The sequence below is a fragment of the Helicoverpa zea genome, chromosome 6 (genome assembly GCF_022581195.2).
Source record: "Helicoverpa zea isolate HzStark_Cry1AcR chromosome 6, ilHelZeax1.1, whole genome shotgun sequence".
Classification (NCBI taxonomy): Eukaryota; Metazoa; Arthropoda; class Insecta; order Lepidoptera; family Noctuidae; genus Helicoverpa; species Helicoverpa zea.
Genome location: NC_061457.1, coordinates 11,574,608 through 11,599,902, shown reverse-complemented (window position 1 = coordinate 11,599,902; position 25,295 = coordinate 11,574,608). Strand labels below are relative to the sequence as shown.

The 25,295-nt window shown below is 39.5% G+C and overlaps 1 protein-coding gene across 8 annotated transcripts in view; it reads left to right on the top strand.

The window, feature by feature from the left end:
- LOC124631018 (E3 ubiquitin-protein ligase HECW2) overlaps positions 1 to 25,295 on the top strand; it is a 91,842-nt gene that overhangs the window by 26,989 nt on the left and 39,558 nt on the right. For 7 of the 8 annotated variants that reach the window (XM_047165109.1, XM_047165108.1, XM_047165110.1 and 4 more), the window contains 8 exons: positions 10,860 to 10,961; positions 11,480 to 13,597; positions 13,678 to 13,822; positions 14,160 to 14,373; positions 14,694 to 14,879; positions 16,261 to 16,389; positions 17,309 to 17,401; positions 17,894 to 18,054. In XM_047165109.1, the coding sequence (XP_047021065.1) occupies positions 10,860 to 10,961; positions 11,480 to 13,597; positions 13,678 to 13,822; positions 14,160 to 14,373; positions 14,694 to 14,879; positions 16,261 to 16,389; positions 17,309 to 17,401; positions 17,894 to 18,054 (3,148 nt within the window). The remainder of the gene's footprint in view (positions 1 to 10,859; positions 10,962 to 11,479; positions 13,598 to 13,677; positions 13,823 to 14,159; positions 14,374 to 14,693; positions 14,880 to 16,260; positions 16,390 to 17,308; positions 17,402 to 17,893; positions 18,055 to 25,295) is intronic. The other variant, XM_047165111.1, reaches the window with a different exon arrangement.

The window sequence follows — 25,295 nt, the reverse complement described above, 5'->3', positions numbered from 1 at the left end:
ATATATCGGGCCTCAAATAACTTATATTATGATGTGATCTGCTTATGACACATAAGCTCGCCAGATAAGGTGAAGTATTGGGTGTAGGGTGTCCGTAATGTGAGAGAACACTGAACGAAGGGCTCCAGTGTCACTGCTTGAGCAATGTGTGGATTAATTAATATTAACGACAGCATTATCATAATTATGCCCAAACCCAGATAAAGCGGATTACCAAAGGCATAAAAACCTCACAGTAATAAAACCGATCCTCCGCAGCTGCATTCAATGTTCCTTTGATAAAACGAATACTTAAAAGCATATTATATTTTTTTAATTGGCCGTTATCGCGACGTTTATGAGTGAAAAATATTGCAGCTCCGAATGCGGACACTATGCGACGCCATGTTTTAAATGCATGTTATTAAATGTGAAGATGTAGCGGTTTAGCGTGTAAGGGAAACAGGAAGTTTTGCGTGTCGTTTAACAGTTTGCCATATAACTGGAGCGTCTTCATGTCATCGAAATATAAGCAAGTGTTGATATGTTAAAAGTGGAACTTGAAACTGCATACGCGCTTCCGTAGAGCACCGGAACACAGCCGAATAAACGTGCATTTTTTGCGATTTTTTTTGCAATTCGCTGATTTCCTTTTCGTAACGATGTACCTTATAGAATTTTCAGTTCAACTATAGAATTACTCGTATTTTCAATACAACAATAAAGCCAAACTTATTTCAAATGTAGTAAAAATTTCGCTGTAGGTATATCAGGCGAGAAGGAAGCACAATCGCAAGGTTCCGGACGCGAGCCGGCCGTGGGAACGGACCGATGTCCAGGCACCAGCCCAGCATCGCTGACAGAACGATACGGACTTCCGCGACGATCGCGTGGGAACATGCAGGATATCGATCGTATCAGTGCAAGTGCCTCTACCAGCTTTGCATGTTTACGATCCTTAGCTCGTAAACTAAGAAAGTGGTCTTACGGCCTTACTGTTTAATGGTCTTTGCAATAGACGTGGGAAGGACATCGGAAGTCCTACACTAGATTTTTTGTTGCTATCAGGTGTCAGATCTTTAGAAATGGAAAATTTACATATAAAAGTTAGCTCTGAAAGTTAGGTGTGCATAAAATCCTGTTTTCGCGCTAGTTGACCATAAGTCAACTAAGGTCAATGAGTATTACGATGCTTGAAAGTAACTCAATGCCTGTATGTCTATGAGTTTCTTGCATGATACTAGTTGCATCATGGAGATTCGAGGCAACAATGCATCTGGTTTTGTAACTGGTAGAAAGGATCTTGTGTAAAATTTTACATCACGATTTTTTCGCTTGGAATGAAAATTTTAGAATAATATGGGACGGATCAGCGAACTCTTTAGAGGTTATATTTAGAAGCGGCTGTAGGTAGATGGTGTAGGTCCACCCCCATTCAGCCATTTGTTCACAATGATCAGTTCCACTTGACTAACTTTGTGATTATGGCAATGGTATATGGGGATCGTGATCGTGATTAGTTATTAATTGCTGATTTAGTTCTTAGACAAAGTTATTTATATCTTCTTTATACTTCAATAATTGCATGCACAAGTGTCATACTGTTAACGATTTTATTATCCATTTACCGTAAACGTATTCAATTTTCTATGTTCATGTACACACATATTTATGCAAACAAGTAATCTATCCATCTATTGTTATTATTATCCAATTGTGGGAAGAGAATATATGCTGTGGTTAGTGTCTACAGTTTCTAATGGCACTGCTAACTGTATCCTGTATCCCCTTTAATTGCATTAACAGTAAAGTCTTAGTTTTGCAAAATTCGCACGGCCCATGCAACAATGAAACGGAAGCGAATCGCCAAGATAAATCAGTTCCCTGCGTAAAGAAGGCACCACAATCGTCAACCAGCGGTACTTATCATGTGGGAATTCAACGCTCTACTTATCATTGCACTGGATACACGAGCCTATGAATATGACACTAAAATTATCTGCCTGTATGTTGAATACTGAATATATATGCGGTCGTTACTTGTTACCCAATAAGGGATACATCTGCGCGGTGACAGATGACGAAATTGCACGCTAACTAGTTTGCGGCACGGAAAAAGACGCATCGATTATTCACTTCAGTTTGACTGCAAACCTGCAACCTGCTGTACTGTATGCGGTTTTTCGTTACCAGTTTTGGGTTCATTTAATTAACTATTTTGTATTATGTGGTTTTCAATCAATATCACAAAATATTCACATAACAGTTCTTCAATTTAACATCCAACATTTGCGACCTTTCAAAATCATTGAACAGCCAAACTAATGCTTAAATTGCGTGAGTTAATTTTGGACAGGATATAATCGTAGAACACAGGAATGTTTGGGGTTTAGTCGTCGGCCAAGTTGCCCGATGGCACGGCATCGGTTAGATAAAGATTTATCCAGGAATGTGGACGCGCGGGACGTGGCCGCTCGCTCGTCGCCATTCCACCGTTACCGGCTCACCTGTCTGCCGTCCACTTCCCTTTCTCAGAAAAAATAGTACCATCTCTAATTTAACGAACGCTGTGTCTCATCGTGACGCCACACGACGCAGGAAGGCGCGCCTCTATTATACAACTCTTCAATTAGCCGGGAATCTTCCATCTACGCTATTTACATTTTGTGAGACTAGTCTCGATCCTGCAAAGCTTTGCAATACTTTGATATTTTTGTGGTGCAACTTTTCTCGCGCCTTCACTCAATCTCGTCTCAAAATAAACAAACATTTCAAAAGCCTTTGTTAATTCTTTTCTCACAATAAATATAATTTAAAAACCCAGTTAATGAGACTGCACAATCACACGATACCTGTCTGCGAATCATGTTTTTGCACAACCATTGTTTGCAAATATGAAAGAATTAGTTCCCACATTATATTCCGAAATTGTGAAGACGTGGAGATCACTTCGTAAGACGTAGATGTGAACTAAGAAGATAATGATCATGTTATTGTTATAGAGAATATTCGTTAACGTGGATTTATAAGCGGAAATCCTTAACAACGACCTTTGACATTTGAAGGCGGATCACGGTCAATGGCACGCGATGCTATCGGCGTCAATTTGATCGAGCACGTATGTTATCATCTTGTTACCAGTCGTACAAACGGTTATTATTAGTGGTCTTTGTTTTTCGCCAATTGAATACCCGTAGTACAGGAAGTGCGTGTAAGTATTCGGCTCGTTAAAAGGCCGCGCGACGATACAGCCACAATTCGGTGAAGGTACTTCGCCGTCCAAATTTTAATAACTGTTATAACTTTGACAGCGGCTGCCACATGAATATTATTAACAACCTAATTTGTAATACCTTTGGGCACAATGATGTCACTGGTATAGATAAAAAAGATTTCTTCATCGTATTTCATTGATTTAACGATTTTATATTATTTTGCTGTGGTCGTCGTGTGCACTTTTATTGCAATCTGCAATGAATGCAAATAAGTTTCTCGTTATTTTCCCATGATTTATTACACTTCTGTGCTGACTGATCACATTAGTCGACTACCCGATTAGGGCATTTGTATTCGGTTTGCAGATGTGGAGGTCGTTCGTCCCGGTTCTCGTCTGATGTCGCTTATTCTTTTGCATGCCGCACTCTGAATCCCGATTCCGCTTGCGTATTTGTATTAACACGTTGAAAGCACTACTTCCATTGAATACCTTATTGAATGGAGCCTAAGTTTGGAATTCCCCATCGCACACAACTGGTTCATTTACCCTATAGGTTCAACTTCACTCTCACGGAAGTCGAACGTAGAGTGTACAATCGAAACGTAACCAATGGGTATCCTTAATTAAATAGGTATTGCATTCCAAAATGGGTTGTCAAATTTACGATGACTATTACGTGTCCGGAATCGGAGTAGGCAAGTGGCCAGTCGATAACCGGTCGATGTCGATGGGCGAGGATGTCGCTGGCAACGTTCCCATAAATTCCGCGGAATCGTAGGAGATTTATAATGGCGGCGGCGTAACGGGGGGCGCGTCGCGCATGCCGAGCGCACGCGCCTACGTGACGCGTCACTCCTGGCAGCAGCGCCGCGCCACCGCCACGCCGCCGTTGAGGCACCGCCCCCGCGACCTGCCGCACTCGCTTGTCACATTGATTAGTATTGTCCCCTACATGGCACAGCGCTAAACCTCCTCTAAATGGCGACAAAGGTGGTAATATTCAAATTCTAATAGGGAAAACCTCGACTGTAGCCCATGGCTCTGATCATAGGTCGATTCCAAGATTGGGTTTGCTGTTGATTATACAAAGTGCACATTCTGCAATGTTGTCATAACTATGTTGATGACATTATATTTGCTAACGCGTAACAAAATAGTGCGCATACTGCATGCTAAGCATGATTGCATTACCGACTTGTTATTTGTTTTCCTAAACTACCTACTCGTTTACCTCGCCAGTCGTATAGGATTTACATAATTAGAACCTAGGTACTGGTGTGACGCCTTTGGCTTCTAGAAACATTACTTAAATGGTTAAGGAATGTGTGAATATACTGCTCTATTTAAATGGATGGGACTTTACCGTCAGTATTCATGGATTGGCAGTGGTCAATAGTGCAATTTGTGTAAGTGAAATCGGTCGGCCTTTTCAATATTTGCGTTCCACCTGGACCGCGCAAAGGCAAATTGATTTCGCCCCCATGCACTTTCTAGTTACTCCATTTCGTAGTGTTAGCTAGTAAAACATAGTGGGAGTTTATTGACTCGTCGAGCCGCGGCACGACCGCCCGGCATGCGGCAGGTTGGCGGATGTAGGTGTCCGCAAATATTAGCACTTGCCTAATTCGCCAGCCAAACGCACGTTTACTTTATTACCTAATCGACTAGTTAATTTAATATTTTCGTTGTCACCTACACTCACCTTTAGGATAACATTCCACGTTACTTAATTGCAGTGTAGGCGTAGTCATACGACATCCTACAGACAACAAGTCGTTATTATTGAATGGGACGACTGTCAACGGAATTAGAGATCGGACCCGATCGACTATTAAAGATAACTCGCTCTTTCATAACAATAACGCCGTAAGAGTTCATTGGCACTGTTAAGGATTAGTTCGGAATGACAAGGCGTCGGAATAAGTCTTGATAATATGGCTCTAGTTATATGAACCATGCATTCAGCGGCGAGTGCGAGGTGCGGCACGCGGTGCGGGCGGCAAACGCCGGCGCGGCCGCGACGAGGTCGCGATCGATGCGCGTGCGCAATATGAATGAATAAATCCCCCCACTCCGCACCATCCGCACGATCAATGGACCGCACGTGGCGATCGATACTGCGCTAATCTAAACTACATTTCTTATGTGTTATATTTAGAATGTATTTAAATTAGTGGGTCGGGCTACTTTGTTCGTAGCTAATGTTCAAATACTTCACATTTCCGCAGATGTGGATTCAAAACAATAGTGGATCATAACCGGGTTTTTATGTGTTTTTTATACGATAGACGTCGAAGGAATGGTGAAATTAAGTTTTGGCTTTACCCAATAATATTTGGAAACACTCATACAATTTCTAATCTTCTTTTGTCGTAACTCGTTGACAATGGTATCAATCTGGAACACTTATCTAGCGAACGAGTCGATCACTTGTAATTGACAGCTAAATGCCCTATTAGACCGAGCCACCATAATTGAGTGGCCTGCGATTGCCATGATACACTCGGAGCTGCGCCCGCGCCGCCCACGCGCCCGTCTATCGTTTCAATTACATCTTTTGAGATCTGAATTTGTTTTCCTAACCGCAATGATAATAAACTTGCCGAATGAATATAAATACGCCGTATAAATGCCGATTTCTTTCATTCTATGCTTAGTTATTGGCTCTCCGCATCCATATCACCGTATGTGGTGATAACGGCCTGCTTCGTCGACCACTTGAAGCCCTTATTGGGTAACTAGCACGGCTATTGCGGGAGAGGCATGGCTAACGCATGGGCGCAGTGTTTTCCGGCCATATTTAGTGGCCCTTATGAGGTGGCAACCATATCAAATGGTCAGATAATATCACGCCTTATTTGGCACGGGTGAGGTGGCGAGGTGGCACGCTCGGGCACGACAAGGTTGTGTACCTGATGTAGGTAGTTAAGCTTTGTAATTAACACTAGAATACTTCACTTTTCAAGACATCGTTTTTTACCGCGATGTATCTCTGGTTACCCACATGACATCACACAATACTCAGGTATAACGTGAGGCCCTCATTCACGTGCTAATGAATATTCTATTATAATGAATCACAATCAGTTCCGATAGTATGGGAGCGTGTTCCAGGGGCCAGCGTACGCGCATTCTACTATTGCGATTAGGCTCTAATGAGTCACGCCGGATTTACATATGGACGGCGGAAAATCAATGAAGGCCACTTTGTCTTTTCCATGAAACCATTAATACGTACCTAATTAAGACATACAGAGTACGGTTCTGCTAACTTAAAAATTGTTATTTGTTCATTGGTACTGACATACTTGGTTTGTAAGGTCTGGAAGTCACAAATACATTAGTCACTCCATTTACAAAAGAGGCTTGGGTCGGTAAATGTCGCCATAACTTCAGGACAGGTGCTAATGGATGGATACCGGCCATGCTTTGTCCGCAACATTCAAAATCGGAGTTGATTTTGTGCCCACCCATCAGAATTTTAAGTGGTCTTTCCTCGTAAAATTAACCGGTCCTTAATGGACCTTTTGAATGAACGCATTTTATTTAAAGTTGGTATTTACATCGGCCAATTTTATGATGGTAAGTTGGTTCTTCAGTCATTATTTAATTCGCCACGGCTCTGGTTCAATTGTTACGGTTTTAATTTCTTGTAATGAGTTGTGCACTTTCACTCGTTAGCAACGCTAGTGTTGATGCAGCAATCACAGTACGCCCCAAGTTATCTATGTCGAGAACAGAACAATGTACCATTCGACATGGAAATTACGCACTCTTCCTTAAAAAAACAGGTTGCTGCTGTGATTTTAAAACCAATGTATTTCTTCTATAACTATCCATATTTTGCAATAATGGTCACTTTGCAGACCATAGCTTGCACAAAAGCTACACTATCTCATTAGAAAATAAACCACAAACAATGCACTGAGTGATGACCGACCTGCGAGACTGCAAACATCTTTACAATCCTAAAGGATGTGAAGACAAAAATAAAGCTGATTTAAGATCCTCTCGCAAGCAACAAGTTGTTAATACGCTGAAAGGTATTCGTGTGAACTGGAAACAAAGCTCAGTTAGACGTCGACATCTCTAAACAGAGTTTAACAGAGTCGTGAAACTGTCAAATCGTCACTTGGCTAATGGGGCTCTGTCATCGAGCCGACCCCTTTAAACTGTCGTTTCCTCACTTCCAAATGTAAGTTCTGTGCTTATTTTGAGACGGATTCCAGTAAATGTCTGGTCTATTTTGGGTTTCGTAAAAAATATGTCGTGTATTTTTCGTTAGGTATGGGATTACTAACTTTAGCAGGCGAAACGGATATTTGTAATCTTTTTGATCGTGTTTTCAAAATGTGACTGCAAATCGAGTCATCACTTTTTCTATAAAGTAATGAATTGGTAATTGTATGATATTTTCCGCAGTTTTTAACAATGGCAGTAAAGAATAGCAGATTTTAAAAAAATGCAAGCGTGATGATAGCTTTCACTATTACTTTCAATAGAAGCGAAACCTGCAAGCGTTTTACAATAAACAGTAAAAGATTCGTCTTAACAATAATACTACAGTCAAATCCTTTCACTCCTGTTCACCGATAATACAAAAACTTGAAGTGGTACAAGTAACTGCAATCATCACTGACAGCCGTATTGTTTACCCAGACCGAGGATACGAGGTGTCTGACACACATCGTGTGAAACCGAGGGCTCCACTTAAGACGTATCATGTCACCGTGTAAAAAACTCACTTAAAACACATCGGGGCGTAGGCGTAAAGTGACAGATGTGTTCAAGGGGTCGTGGAATGACCGTCGTTTAGTTTAACTGCTGGCTTCCGCCAAACGGTCGGTTAGGTGACACATAGTCCGCATTGCCCTTGCACTTCTAACGCGGGCATGATAATCTTCTATGCGTTCCACAACTGACGTTAATCGTGATTCATGTAATTGCTGTTATGAATTTAGAATTTAATCGCATCGCAATTTGTTTGCATGTTTTAATAAATACTTCCTTTGGCTTTTCCCATGGATAGGCGGCGCTTGTAAGAACGATTAATGCTGCTTGAATCTCTAATACGTAGTTCCCATAAACACCATTTGTTATTGGTAGCACACTCAAATGTAATTAATTTGATTAAGCTCTCGTATGCTAATAGTGCGCATGCGCATGTATGTGAAAACGCGTTAAGTTTATTGGAAACATGGTGTGAGTTATTATCGCAATAGAGACAGGCATTCATAGATGGTGAAAGTTGCAATAGAGCATTGTTGCTATCAGCTTGCCATTGTGGATGGATCGTTAACATGAAAGGAAAATTTGCGAGTAATGAGTTTTGTTTGTCTATATTCATGTTAGGTATATTGTTTTATTCATAATTCAAATGGATTTAGCTTTATCGCATTTTACCTTGTAAGATGGTGAAATGTTAAATTGTTTTCTGTATCCGTGAGGTATATCGGATGCTGTTTATTGTTTCCTTCTCCCGTAATGCACTTAGTTCCAATATCGCAAATATTTATAACTCCGTCATCGCCTGTTCGCTGCAAGAAGCTTGTAAATACGAACGAACATATGTACGTGATGTACTATCCCATACATCAGAGGGCATTTTTTTCCTATAAGCCCGGGAAGTGAACTGAATAACAGATGTTTCCTTTTCATATAGATATGTTACTAATACATATATTTTTTATTTATAACATGATTATGATTCTCTATTCCCGAAATTGAGTGGAAATTAGCATCTAATGTACATGTTTCTCTCCCTCGTCACCCTCTCAGAAAATTGATGAGTGTGTAATATCAAGTTGTTTTAAAATAGACGTTGAAGGCAATCCACGAATTTTGATGTTGTCATCCATTTTTTTTCTGGGAATAAGATGTTTATCAATGTTATTTAGTTCCGAAAATGTTTGAAGTTCTAGCCTAGAAGAAGGCAGCTGTAGACGCTATGGCGATAATATCGTTTCGAAAGTTTAAACCACATTTTTTTGGTAAATAACCGCATACTCAGGCGTTTAGTGCGGCAGATATAATTTATTATGTCCGAATACAACAATAAAAAAATCACAGCCGGCGATAACGTCGATGGCTGCGTAACCTACATGCCTACTGCGTCTGGTGTAGTCATCGTAGTGTTTTATCATCATTATCGCAAATCCCGCGGAAGTAGAGCGGTTGATCTCCGGCAGCGTCGCGACATTTGTATCTCCTCCCGTATCCTGCGCGGAAGCGCGCGGATGTTGCGTCACCGCGCGGAAATAGACGCCCTCTGTGTCACCGCGCGCGTCACTCTGGCCACGTCCACCACGCGACGAAACCGCACGTGAACTCTGACTCCACGCCACTCCATCATCACCCCTCAACAGCACTCCAAAGGAAATTGCCGTCACTCAACAAATTCCAACGTATGCAGCTACGTGCTTATCTGCTAATGTCCCTACCCAAAAAGCTCTAACAAATTACCCGAAACAAAAAAGTAATGACAGCGATCGATCTTGCGTCTGCCTCTAGAAGGCAGTAATTATTACCAAACGGAAACAGTTTCGAGATAATGCTGCGATTTATCCTGTCCTACGTGTATCCGCCTGAGTATTTGCTCCACGACGCGCCCTTTCCTTTTCTTGCAGATGTCTTGGGCTGATAGTCGTATTGACCATCATGACGGCACGACCATTTCATGGAATAGTCGTATGCTAAGTCATGGCGATGGGCAATCAGAAACTCAATTTGTGTATTAATTAAAGACGCAATCTACAATTGTGGCCCGTATATAATAGACTGTAATAAAATGCAACACTTTCATGAAATAGCCGGCGGCTTCCTGATATTCCTGGACAGGACGTAGGCGCGTTCAAAATATAGCCAGGTTTGACGTGGACGCTAACGCACGCACTAAGTTACAATATTTATGACGGCATCGAACACTTAATCAGCGACAGGAAGATGTTAACCGTCCGCTCGTATATTAGCCCAATCAAAATATGGTAATGGCCGACCAGAGCCTGGTAAATTTACTTGCGGAATCAATTTGCCCCTGTGAAATTTATGGTCGTGTTTCCCCAATTAACTGGCAATTCGGTGGCTTCGATTATTTCGCATAAAATGTGCGGGCGACTCCCGCATCCGGTGATTACGTCGGGCGCATAATTTGTGATGCGCCTGCGCCGAACTGCGCCCAGCCAGCCTACGCCTGCTTGATTTTTGTTAGATAAAAAAGCGGAGGGTTCTCTGAAGTTCTCTCGCTGTTACTGCGGTGTACTCGCTTCATTCGTTGTTTGTTTTTGATGTCGACTCTTTTGCACCTGCGCGTTTTGTATTTCATGCTGGTACCCGCCAGCCGCTTTAAATGAGATTTCGCGAGAGTCATTTTTGCTTTTATACTCACTAACGTGAACCTGATGGTTTCCTTTTATTATTTTATGCAAATTAGCTTCATTGAATATGCATCTGATTCGAAACATTAATATTATAAAGGTTTATGTAGGTACCTATAATAAGACAAAATGGTCGAGAGGTGTCTCATTTTAATAATTTCAGTTTTATCTCTTTTGATTTGGGTCGGCTTAACTTGTTTTGGTGTTTATCATTCAATCTTGAGGTCATTCACGAAGTGTTTATGTTTGTGAGATATCAGATGAATCATCAACGTTTGTGTCGTTTGCAGAGTCTGCAGACTCGGGCTCCGTCGTCGGGCGCGTGCCGGCTACCGGATGCGCCAGCGGCGACATAATGTGGCTTCTTGACGAGCCTAATCAACCTTATGAAGGTAATTATAAATACTGTTCATTACGCTGTCTCGACTAACACCAGTATGTTATTGAGCACAATAGAAATTCATGTTTGGTTAGTAAATATTTATACAAGGTGTTGATTTGCATTTGTGCCATAGCTCAGGAGGAGGACATACAATAAGTAAATAATCGATTGGAATTACAGTAGATGGGAAATAACTAATATGTACTGCTTTTTTTGTCATTGTAATGTCGTGGTATTTCCGAAGTAATCCAATTTTATGAATGAAATTTATGAGTGATCGTTGCGTATGCTTTGTGTTTGAGTTTGTGTGAGGGTGCAGCACGGTTTTAACGCCAGTAACATACGCGCCAAGTTTAAATAAGGCTAGATATCATTTACGGAATTCCGAAAAAAAAATTAAGAAAAAAAAATACGTACCAATTTTTTTATTGATTTGGGTCGAGAATCATTAGCATAATTACCTCCTTGAATATGGCACGGATGCAAATCAACAGCTTGTATAAAATAATTTTCTTTTTGATTTTCCAGACTGTGAACAACTACTATGCTTCCGCTACTACAATGGAGAGGGCGAGGAGTGCGCGGCAGAGTCTTCAGCACTCCCCCCTCGGTTCAAGGTGGACCTCAAGAAACTCCCCCTCCGGCTCAAGGAGGGCATGTCGAGGAAGCGCAGCGGCGACCAGGTCTCGCCCTTCTCATACAACAACGAGAGCTTCGAGATGAACTCGGAGAACCCTCCCCGCATCGAGTTCGTGCCCGGCACCAGTCACGACATCAAACATCTCAGCGAGAACGTCAACAAATGCTCAATTAGTGCTTTAGAAAGTAACGGGAACAATCTCGAACAAACAAAATGTGATCCTAGTAAATCTCTAGTTAATAATTTAAGCCAAGAATCTCAAAATGTAAATAGTGAATCTCGAAGTGCAACAGACTGCAAACCCACGTCGTCAGGAGTGAAGAAGAAGTGTCCTCCACCGGTAGACACCGGTGGCGGTCAGGCAATCAATGGCGTCAAAAAGAAATCAATAGCTAATAGCGGCTTTGACTCACCCACTTCTCCGGGCACCGAGTATTATAAAATATGGTCACCAAAGAATCCTTGCAAAATAATGAAGTTCGTATACGACGTAGAGAGTGCGAATGTGCCCAGTGAAGCAGAAAAGTCACCGGTACCGCCCCTGCCGCCGAGACAATCACACAAGCCGCTCGAGAGAATGCACGCGTTGCCCCCGCCACAGGTACCCAGACATAGAAAGCCAAAAAAATTAACTAAACCCGAAGACGCGTTCAACTTTGAATTGATAGACACGGATGAACAATTCTTCACTGACAATAACATTACAAACTCGGCCGCTTTGCAAGGAGAATTAAATGATTTCAAACCAGGAGAGTTTTATTCTGGTAATCAGGTAGCTACGTCGTCTACGGCGAGTTTTTGGCGAGGTGGCCAAAATGTAGCGCCCTTAGCGACGCCTGAAACTGACGGCAGCTTATGTGAATCCACAATTTCGTCGATGAAATTATCTAGGTTAAACGAGGAGAAGAGATCTAAAGATGTACCTGATGGCGCCCCGAGCGTAAGTAGGAATAAGATATTGTTTATAAAAGATATAGGTCCCGATAATTATATTACTACAACATTCGCACGGAAAGACAAACCGAGTCCTCCCAAAGATGTAGTCGATGGAGTGAATCGAACGCCAAATCATGCCAAGTCTGAAGAAAAAGCGCAACACACGTTTTTAAATGATATTAGTAATCATTCCGAGTTTGAGGATGACAATAGGAATCAGATCGAAGAGAAAGAAATTATATTAAAGGGTCATAAACCATTAACGAGGCAGAACTCTGGCCGCGCTACGCCGACTATGATGACGGCGTTTCTAAATTCATCACACGTGGATCCTCCAACAAGAGAGACAGATAACAACAGTTCGAATGGTCAGAGCTCCTGCAACTCCTCGCAATCGACGTCACCAGTCGATGAGTCAAATAAAATGATGCCGAGCGTGGGAACTATGATGATGAACCGCAAGTATTCCTGTGATTCATCAACACCGAAGCATTCGAGCTTACCGAGGCATTTGATAAAGACTCTCGGCTGTGAGGGGACTCCGAAGCACTCGCCGAGCAAGACCCCGAACAATGTTGAGAGTCCTGTGCGGCCACATCCGAGGGTGCTGACTAGAGTGGCGGCGTTAGCTGGTGGGGCGGTGCCGCAGTGCCCGCCCACGCCGACACATCACGCAAGAAGACCGAGGCCACTCCCTCCTCCCGACCTACACCCTCCCCCCGTACAAAATTCAGAAGGACGATTACACGAAAACTTTGAAATGGTTGAGTTCACGAATGAACTGAGAACATCAGAGATTAGGTCGCCAAACATGGAGTTTGTAAACAGCAATCACTTTACGATAGTCCATGCTGGTCCGCCTGAGGACGTGGTACTAAGGAGGCCGAGGCCAGTTGATGATATTGATGACAATGACAATGCGGTGGCCTCGCCTACGCCTTTGAGGCACATGGCGGGAATAAGGCTGCCTTCAATACCGGAAAGGGCATCAAGACAGATGGCTTTGACGGGCGATTTTCCTGCTAATATGATTGGGGGGATTATTGAGTGTGAAGAACCTTTACCTGCAGGTGTGTATATTTTTTTCTGATTTACATAATTCAATACATAATGTATCAAATAATGCTTATATTTAAATATTATATTTCAGGTTGGGAAGCTCGCATGGACAGTCATGGGCGAGTGTTCTACATCGACCACATCAATAGGACAACGACGTGGCAGAGGCCTGGCGTCAATGGAACCACCCCGAGGTCACCTGCTCCTGAAGTTCAGAGGCGGCAGTTAGATCGACGGTGAGTTCTGTCTTCTAATACTACCTCTAATATATCAACATAAAACTGCATTTTTTACAAGAGGTTAGTTGTAACTTTAGAAATAAATATTTTCTAAATAAATAACATAGTAATAATAAGTTATTTTTTGACTTGAAATAATTTTGATGACTTTCCGTAGCATCAGTTCCGCATTTGTTCACATTTTCCTTGACATATCGATACAAAACTTCCCAAACTTTTATTTTTGAAAACAATTCGATTTTCTTGTAAAGGTCCTAACACTGATCGATACTTCTAAAACTGCCCGTCACCAAATTCTACAGAATTTCAAATTCAAATATCGAACTTATTCCAGGTACCAATCAATCCGTCGTACAATGACGCGCACACAGCTATCAGAGGAGGACGCGCCCCCCTCCCCCGCGCACCCCTCCAGCTCCCGCGCCCCCGACTCGCGACCCGACTCCCGCGCGGATACGCCAAGAGTGAATGACACGTCACATGTGCCGCATCCAGCTGCCTTCTTCCTTGCTAGGCCTGATTTCTACTCTATATTGCATATGAACCAGGTATGCCTGTCAATTACATAAGAAAGTATATTTGATGATAAAACATGTGATGATGACTTCAGAATGTTGTCTCCTGTGGCTTATCTAAAATGATAGCAAGACTTTTAGATGTGTTAGTAGAATTTGAGAAAGGTAGACTTTCCCAGTGAGGATCAGAGCGCCCTTTTGGCTGCTTGGAAATATCTTCACTGTATCTCAAAAGCATATTCGAAAATGTTGAACTGTGTACTCAGATTTATCCCTACGTAGGCTTGGCATATTTTGCAAACTCTCCCAAATGTACCTTATATTCCATTCTAAATAACAAACTTATTTTCCAGGAAGCATCCCTCCTCTACAACGGCAACTCCACCCTGAAGCACATGATATCTAAAATCCGACGGGACACCACATCATTCGAGCGATACCAACATAATCGTGATCTGGTCGCTCTAGTCAACATGTTCAGTGAGTCTGATAGAGAACTGCCGCTGGGGTGGGACACCAAGCTCGATAGGAATGGGAAGGTATGTCGAACTTTTAGATATTACTACTATACTTCGGCCGTTCAGAGAATGCGTTCCTGACACCTATCAGTTAGTCACGACTAGTGATGGGCACAACATAACACTGAGTTCGTTACCGTTCCTTCAAAATGAACCGCCGCATTATTTTAAGATTATTTTCGTTTTAAATTGGCGGAATCATTTGTTTTATATTTTAGTTATTTAAGTGGAAACCAAAAAAAGGTAATATTCATATAATAAAATTGTTTTATTTATTCTTTGTTACAAGTACATTGAATTGAATGTGCGAACAGAATATTAATCAGACTCCGATTTGCTTGAGGAGGTGGTGTCTTCATCATCATCTTCGCCTACATGTATAATTATATTATTATCAATAACAGAATCAATCCTGATATCTCGGTCTAACAAAAGCCGGGTAATCAAATAAAAACAGATCGAAAACACTTGAAAAACGTGGTCTATGCGCACGAAACGACAACGGACGACTGTTTTAGCGTCACAAAATGGCGGCCCATAACGCCATTTGGGGTTACCATTTTTAATCTAAGTATAAAAATGCGGTTTGGTCATAGTTTTATTTTTATATTTCATAAACGTTATAATTAAGTCTTATAGTCCATTATTTTCCAATTCTTAAAAAGAAAATCAAAACGTATTATTTTATATTATAACTGTATAAGAACAGATTACGATACTTGCCTGTTATTTTTAGCACAGCACTACAAAATATAAACCGCTGACATAACCTTGTAATAGCGCAGTATAGATTTAGAAAAATATTGTTTACCAAGTTATTTGACACTCAGTTTGGCACAAAATTATAACATTCATTGATTATTGATATAATAATGTTGTTTTAATGCTCCTCAATTGTTAAAACGGTAAACAACCAGCAAAAATATTTTTATCGTAACTGCAACGCCATTGCAAAGTTACGTCGTCAGTTCAATCGCGACGTGTCAGGAACGCATTCTCTGAATGGCCGAACTATAATTAACATTGGTTGTGGGATAAAAAGATATAGAAATAAGAAGTCATAGGTATGCTTAGAAAGGTTTCATGAAGATTTGAAGGCGGTGAAGGTAGATCTGATGTTTGTGAAAGATGATCAGAAAGGATGAAATTGGGTTGGGTGTTGGGACCTTGCAATTAGGCCAAATTAGGAAAAATAGAAAAACTAATTTATGTATCTCCATAGCGGGTGAATCTGAGTCACCATTCAATTTTAAAGACAGCTCAAACAAAAAGCTGACTTTAGAGTAGTTATTTATTTGACAGATAGTTATTGCGTCTAGAATCATTAAATCTTTCCCGAGCAGAAACTAGGTCTTAACACGTTTGTATAGCTACCTACATAAGAGTATTGTGGTACGTCCAGCGTTTCTTCGTGGACCACGTGATGCGTCGCACGACGTTCATCGACCCGCGCGTGCCGCGCACGGCGGCGGCGGGCCCGTTCTCGCCGCTGCTGCCGCAGCGCCGGCGCCCCGCTATCGAACCTCCTCCGGTCTGTTCCGAGTTTAAATGAATATTCTCTTTTTTTTTTCCTTGGTTCCTTTTTTGAATTTGATTTTTGGAATGTTTTGCTAGTTCTGTTATGTTCATGTTGTGTCGTTGGATATGAGTAGTGAGTAAATGGAGTGGTCACCCGTGTCATTATTTAAACAAAAATCAATTTTAGGTCTGTCAATAATGGTCTTAGATCCTCAGGGTGGGCAAATGGGGATTGCTTTGTTGAAAATATAGAGTAACATACATGATTTACAGAAAAGGGCTTTTATAAAAGTATGTACATTTAATTGCTGAAGTGAGTGACGATTCCATTTGATCATTACTCTTGATGAAAGTTGCATTGCATTTTCAATTCAAGTTATTTTGCAAGAATTTTCACAAACTCGTTAAACAGATATATTTTTTGGTTTTCAGTGCTATTGCCCGTATTTTGACCCTCATTTTTTATTTCGATTTTTGTATGGTTAGCAACATTTTTCAGCTGTCATTCATTTTTCGTGTTGCCATTTTCCATTATTATTATTTTTTATTTTCGTGCTAGAAGCATGGTTTGAATGTTCTGTGTTGTGTTGTCCGTTTTCACGCATGTTTTTCGTTTCATTTGGCTTCCAGTCGAGTCAAAATGTACTTTTGACTATTCATCGTCTAGATATTTGTGGTATTTTACTTTTTGGATTTTTGCCTGTTCTGATTTTCTGATTTATTTTGTTTCATTATTTAGGCGAATGATTTGGATTGACTTGTGTATTCTTATGTTTTTGATTAGTCTTGGCCTGTTTATGCAGTTTTTGGTTTCAACAAAATCTGGTACATTATATGCAATTTGCATCTTGTCATTTTTTTATGCAATCATATCATTATACGGGATTTAATATATTAGTTCTCGCAAATTATTGATTTTATTGTGTTGGCAGGCACCAACCCCCCCTCCGAGGCCGCCAGTTTCGGCTGCGGACGCGCAAGTACTTAACACGCACCAAGAGATACCTGTTGCTTATAATGACAAGGTAAGAATCAATTTGTATACTGTTAAGTCAAATTTAGTTTGAAATATATTAATTAAGTACACTATTAAAGTTGGAAAAAGCTTAACGCTCACAACCGAGAATCGGTGACCGATTTTTTGTAGGACAGAAATAGAAAACATTGATAACATTAGCGCAATGCACTGCACACGATCTAAAAAAGGTTAGTCAGAAAATCATTACCAGATAGTCTTACAAAAAATCGGCTCGATTTGGTTTCCTACAAAGTCTGACGTTGGTGGACAGTCTAAGGCCAGCAATACACGGACCGCTTGAAGCAGTCAGGGGCGACAGTTTCAAGTCGTTCGTGAATGTGCGTCCATAGAACTCTGCAGTTCACTGTGCAGTCGCAGCTTGAAGCTGTCGCCTCCTGACTGCTTCAAGCGGTCCGTGTATTGCCGGCCTAACCGAATGCAGCTGAGTATCAGTGATTTTCTAGAGCACTTTACATAAGTCAATATATTTGGTTCCCAGGTGGTAGCATTCCTCCGTCAGCCGAACATAATGTCTATCCTCCGGGAGCGCTGCGGCGGCTGCGGCGGTGCTCTGCGGGAGAAGGTGAACAGCGTGCGCGTGGAGGGAGCCGCCGCACTCTGCCGCTACCAGAACGATGTGCAGCTAACCTGCTTACTCAGGTCAGTAGTTATATACTCATGCTAGCTTGACCGTGGAGATACAAAGTCTTGGGATTTTTGTAACTTGTGTGACATTTCATAAAAGCCTGCAAAGGCCTATCTGAAATAAAAATATTTGATTTTGAGTTACTCCCCGCGATTTCGTCCGTGGTATTTGCACTAGATTTATCCTAATGGAACTATATTTTCTGAGGTTAATGCAGCCAAATTAAAATCTTTGTAAATTATGCATCTCAGGTAGACCGTAGACCAAAATAGACGGATTCCAGCGCCATCTACAGTGGTGTATGTAAACATTTTGTACAGCGCCATCTAGCGCTAAAGGTTCAAACCTTCGAATTACTAAGAGGTTTATATTCACGCCGGTAGATGACGCTACAAGTCACATATTTATCAAATTCCTATTTACTTATTACACTGTTACATAAAATATTATAAAATTGTTTCTTACTTTGTAATTAGTATTTAAAAATATTTAATTTAAAATTCTGCGAATGGTGTTATACACATATTTTACATATTTATAACAACATGGTAACTAAGTATAATGATAACGTTAGAAGTAAATATCAACTGGGGATGTTATTAAGTAAATAACTGTGTATTATGTCATTATTACACGTTATTTGTGCTATGTAATAAGGCGAGGTCAATGAAAATATTAAAGATTTTTGCAAAGGAATAAGAATTCTTCGCAACGCAAACTTTTAGATGGTCTGATACCTGATTATTGTAATGCACTACCATTCTGAAAGTTTGCATTGAACGGGGGCTCCGTTGTCTAGAAACATTAAATATAAACATGCTTCGCTGCCCACTAAATTAGAAGTCAATATAAAGTTTACTTTATTTATATGAAAATTCAAATCGTATTTCCAAAAACACAACCCTTTCACTTCAGTCGGATAAAAAGCACATACCTTGCTCCATAAACTACGCATGACAAACAAAACACAATCACCTTTGGCACAGTTACCACCAAAAATCCGCTAATATATTTGTAATGCCATATAATTCTGTGGCATACTTACACCGGGTGCCACTCAGTCTGCCTCTAATTTGTAGCGTACTATATTATTTACTCGTATTTACTTAGCTGTAATTAGTCACAGACTTGTGGGTATATAACTGTTTTATATTTTGTGTCCTGATTCGGTAATGAAATGTTGTTTTTGTTTATGTATTTGTAATGCGGTTTGGTTTATTTTGAAGGCTTTTTATAATTATTTTTGAACTTCGTGTATGGTAGTCGAATCGGTCACGCCAAGATTTGGTCACTTCTTTAAGTATCTCAGGTTTAGTTTCTGGGTGTTTTAAAGAAAAAGCCTAAGCCTAGAACGGCTGTGTTCGAATTGGGGCGCCAAGAAATGTGACCGTTTCATGAAATTATCGAGCGTCTCATGTAGTGAAACAATCCATAATATAAGTACTCAATGTTCGTCATGATTATTGTCAGACAGAATTTAGTTCTGCTTTCATAAATGAAATGATGATGAACAAAGGTAGGTTATAATTAGGTGTATTAAATCATTGCACATGTTCATCTTCATAAATTATGTACACTATTTCCCCATTCCTTCAGTGATATACCTACACGAACAAATTAATATATTAATTTAATATGATAATCACTAGTTTACTATTGCATAATACTAATATTACAATTTATTGCAGTAATTAAATGAATCATAGCAAAGGATGATGTGATGGCGACCACCAACATAACTGATAATTATGTTTTTATACAGAAAATACATGTTTATTTACAACATTAAGTCATGACAGCATATGCCTATGTATCGTTTACACGTCGCAGTTAGAATATTAATTCAGAATTATAGAAACATTCCTAAGTTTTATTTCGCTGCAATTTATTGAAAATGCTGCCTATCAAAGTAAAACGATAAAAAAGCAAACCTGCAGTATTTAAAGGCAAATAAAATGAAGTAGAAAATGTACGGGAGGCCTCGCCCTTTTTTATTTCAACGCTACTATGCGCAAAATCCCTACAGAAGTTTTTTTTATAATGGATTCAGCATTACCTATGCTTTGCGGTTGACCGACGAACGTGCGTACTTTTTAAAAGTCGCCTTATAAATACAATGCCAAGCAAATATCAACCCTTTACCCCTGAAATAGGGTTGAAAATAAATTCTGGATTTAATGATCCATGTACGTGCAATAATTAAGAGTGATTATTGTCAGGACTGTCGAACAAAAATTATATGTTTTCGTTCGAATAGTGAACGGCAAGCAATGCAGTCAAAATTATATCTATTTTAATGTTCTTGGTGACTCAATGGTATAAAGAATTGATTTTCAAGCTTACCTACCGTATCAAAAATATTTTTTCATTGAATTTAAATCTAAGCATACAAATGAGTTTGATAGATATTTTGTTCAAAACAAACAATTATTTTGCTGCCAAATCAGATATGTAGTTGATTACTTTAATTCTATTGTTACTTACATAAATTAGTTCTTTTGAAGGTTTATGGAATGCTGGAATAATATGAAGTCTACATATAAAATTTTATATTTTTTTAAATTATTTTACACTTTGTTTTTTTTTATGTAAATCAATTTCAATGAGCACTAAATAATTAGCAAAAAAACCGGCCAAGTGCGAGTCGGACTCGTGCACGAAGGGTTCCGTAAATTACAGTTAAATCAACCTATCTCAAAAACTATAAGAGATACTTTGATCAAACCAAAAATCGTTGAAAGAGTTAATTAGCATGCATCACCTCTATTTTTTTTAGAATTTTATACCCCGTAGTTATAAAAATAGAGGGGGGGGGACATACTTTTTACGACTTTGAGAGCTGATATCTCAAAAACCGTTCACTTTAAGAAAAATGTTTTTTAGAAAACTTTATATCATTTTAAAAGACCTTTCCATTGATACCCCACACGGGTATGTACATCGAAAAAAAAAAATTCATCCCTCAGTTACATGTATGGGGGGCCCCACCCCCAATTCTTTTTTTTACTATTTAGTGTCATATTTTTGTAGCGGTTCATACAACACATATTCCCATCAAATTTCATCACTGTAGTACTTATAGTTTCCGAGTAAATCGGCTGTGACAGACGGACAGACGGACAGACGGACAGACGGACATGACGAAACTATAAGGGTTCCGTTTTTGCCATTTTGGCTACGGAACCCTAAAAAAGGAAATAAATCCTAAAAAAAAAGTAGCAAAATTATAATTTTTTATCATCATTTATCTTTTGCCTAAGTTCAATTAAAAATGCTTCCCAAGATTATACATTAATCCGTCTGTCAGTTTCTAAACACGTTTCCTGGTAACATTTCCTATTAGTTCGTGAGTGCAACTTCTAATATGTTACGGTAGGTCTAGCTCAGTTTTTGCCTCTAGTCTGGAACCGCGGTTAGTTATTAATGACTGCAAATGCATCCTTACGCCTACAGCCCTAGCACGTATCATGCACTATTTTTGCAAAAAACTAACGTAAAAAAGTCAATTTCAACTCAATTTCTTAGTGCATAAAGTTGAATTTCGTTTAGCATATTTTTTGATCTACAATTTTTTTTAAACCACGGATTATAAGCTTAGCAATATCAATAAAAGTTTATTGCTTGTACTAAGCTAACTCGGTACAATGATGTCACATTCGATTTCAACTGGATGTGTCATGCTTTCATAGGGAGCGCTTTTAGTCATCATTTTAACTATAGTTCTTTGTGAACTATATGTATGGTCTGTGATTATGAGAGTAATTATAACCGTAGTCATGTGAATTAGTCATTTTTATTTCTGTGGTGATGTAAGAAGTAATTGCTATTATAAGTGAAATATTTCAGTTTACGAGGTTCCTCGTCTTCCACTAAAATTTCCTAAAAATATTTCAATAATAATACAATTAACAAAATAGAAAAACTGAAAAAAAAAAACATTGAAATATCAAACGCGACTTTGTACGAATGCTATAATCGTAGAAACCTCAAGTGTTAAAACTCATCTTTTACAACCCCTTATAGTTTATAGCATTAAATCATTTTATAATTGCAAACAGTTCACGTAACATGCAATTTAAAATGTATAAAAAATCTTAGCACTATGATTTATGTCAACTGCTCTTTCTAAGTGTTAAAGCGATCTAAATACAAATAGACTGGACTATGAATAAAAACAGGCGTTTAATTCTCGAGAAAATGCAGCTTTCTGAATGCACTGTGCATTTGACTGCACCGTTATTGTTGCAAGTGATATCTTGTGGTAATAGGGCTGTCGCATTCAAGAAATACCTGCTACTCTACTACTATGATTTCTGCTGATTAGGAGGAACAAAGTTGCGATTTTATTTTATTTTTTTATTTGACTGAAAGAACCCTTCTTTGAAATACAATATTTTATGGATTTTTATTTACGAGACTTAGGTACACTTACACTGTAGTTAATTGGAATTAAACTAATACAATATGAATTAGTCTTGTCTTAACGCTATTATGTCATATAGGCATAAAACAGATACCATAGCAATCATAGTCATAAAACATAATCAATTTGATCATAATTGACAGCAGGAATAAAAGTTTAGAAGTGAAACTATATTTGGCAACCCTACGGGCAGATCCTTTTGTCCCCGTTAGGTCTATATACCCTTTTAGAAACTTAAATACGTAGGTAAAAATCTGGTCCATCTTCCGTATCGGGTAACAGTACATTTACCTGTGTGATATTTAAATTAATGTATTTTCATCATAATTTTATATTCGTTCCACTTCCTAGCTAATATAAGAGATATAAATCATTTGCATAGGAATATGCTACTTACTAGGTGCAGTAGTTGCACAACTTATTATAATACGTGGTCTTAAAAAGAACCGGCTTTAGTACTAGGTTTAAACCATCGACTCTTAACAAAGTCTATGGTCTAAGACGTAAGTTACCTATGTAATAAGGTAGCATAACTGTTCACGGGCACTCGCGTTTATCAATTTAACACAAAACTTCCCAATTGAGAATACTTTCCTTCCTTTTTGTGAAGTCGGTTAAAAATCATCGAAGTCTTTCTTGTAAGCTACTTCTTCTTGAAACTTTGTAACAATTACCTGAAAACCACAAAACTAATAAAAATAACATGCCAAGTAGGTACCAATTCTATTTTCAAAACATAAAAAGAAAATTATCTTTCGACGCGTTCCATAAACACCATTTAAATGCTTAAATACTCGACATCCTCATCAATAGTTAATGTCAACCATTTATCGTACTACCGAGTGAACACAAAAACCTAATTGTTTGGAACCAAAAAGAAATGCTGATAGTAGTGTCATTAGTTCTTTCAAAGTACAGACGCATTAATTAGTGAACGAATACTTTCGCAACTTATAGATAGTAAAGTTTAAGTAGAGAAATACGGCCTTTTTGTTGATATGATTCGGCTGCAGCTCAAAGTGTCGTACGCATAGGTTTAGTGGCTAAAGTTAAGTGTAACCTATGTCTCACCAGTTAGAGCTAAAAAGCTCCGCACACCCAGAAAAAAGCCTTCATCGATACAGGGCTATCTAATACTAAAATATTTTTTCAAGTTGATTAATAGTCCTGAGTTTAGCTCGTTCAAACAAACTCTTCAGATCTACACTGGACAGCAAATAAACCGAGCCACCCGCTACTTTGGAATTCTAATCTGATTTTCTCAAAAACTATAATTCTTACAAATATTAAAATTATACCTACAGAAAGTACGTTTTATGAGGATTAAAACAAATGGAAAAACATTGGGATTAATCAATTTATTAAGCGTATATTAATCAATTTATCAAGAAGAGTCATTTTACGGCCGTGAAAACCATTGGCAATCACTCAGTGAAAACAAAAATTTTAACCGAAAACAAAGAAAAAATTGAAAAATTGTTTTTGTTCAGTATCGAGTGTTTCCTCCCCTTGCTCGAATAGCTGCTAGCATCCTCGTATTGAGAGACCTAACAAGTATGATGATGAAATCTTGTGGTATTGCGTCCCACTCCTCTTCAATAGCGATTTTCAGCTCTGGAAGCCTTATTGGAGCAGGTACTCTGGCTCAATCCCGATATTTCAGTTCATCCCATAAGTGCTCTATCAGATTCAAGTCCGTGCTACAAGCTGGCCACACCATTGCACGAATGCCGACGTCGTGTAGATACTGGGTTACCACTTGAGCAACATGAGACCGTGCATTATCACGCATTAACTGAATATCCGGACTGATATAACCTGAGTAAGGTACCACATGGTCTGCGAGAACTTCAGGGATGTAGCGATGAGAAGTCAATCCACGTATACGGCCCGTCGGTTTGCTGAAAACTAACGCTGCATGTGTGGGTAACGATATGCCGCCCGAGACCATTACAAATCCCCCTCCGTAAGCACGTTTCCTTGATGCAACACTGGGAGTAACGTTCTCCAAGGCAACGATATACTCTCTGACGTCGATCACTTCCATGTAGACTCACCCTGGTCTCATCAGTGAAGAGTACGTTAGCCTACTGCTCTAATGTCCAATCTCTATGTTCTCGAGCATATTCAAGTCGTGCTCTACAGCAAGCTACTGTTAATACGGGGCCTGTTGCAGCTCTCCTTGGAATCAGGTTCTGTTCAGCAAGTCTCCTTCTGACGGTATCTGAGTTTATGACGACTTGGCGTTCATCACGCAGACTTTGTTGGACTTAAACTGCGTTGAGGCGACGATTTCATACAACAGAAAGTTGGATATAACGATCATCTGCTGCTAATGTAGCCCTAGGTCTGCCCATACCTGGGCTGCAATCGAATGCTATAGTCTCCAAGTATCGTCTGTAAACTCGTTGCACCGAAGATCTGCTGATTGGAAGTCGTAAAGTGAATTCACGTTGCCCAAGGTCTGCTCGAAGTGTGTGTGTGTGAAGAGTGTTACAGCTTGAGCTGCTTTCTGAGTGGTCGTATCCATTATTTACCAATAAACGAACATAAATACGTCTGTCTGTATATATAAATACGTCTACTAAGTAAAGATAGATATACCCAAAGAAAACAGTGTAACATTTTGCAACAGACGAATAACTTAAAGCCAGCGATGTCAGACACTACAATGTTAATAACATTTAACAAAGCGTTTTCGTTTGTCTATCCTTGTGTCAGTTAGCAGAGTATGGAATTATTTATTATAGAATTGCAGTAGCAAGGCCCTCTTCAATGGGCGGTGTATTTGGGCAGAATAAATATGAATACGCAAATAGTTTTGTAAGACTG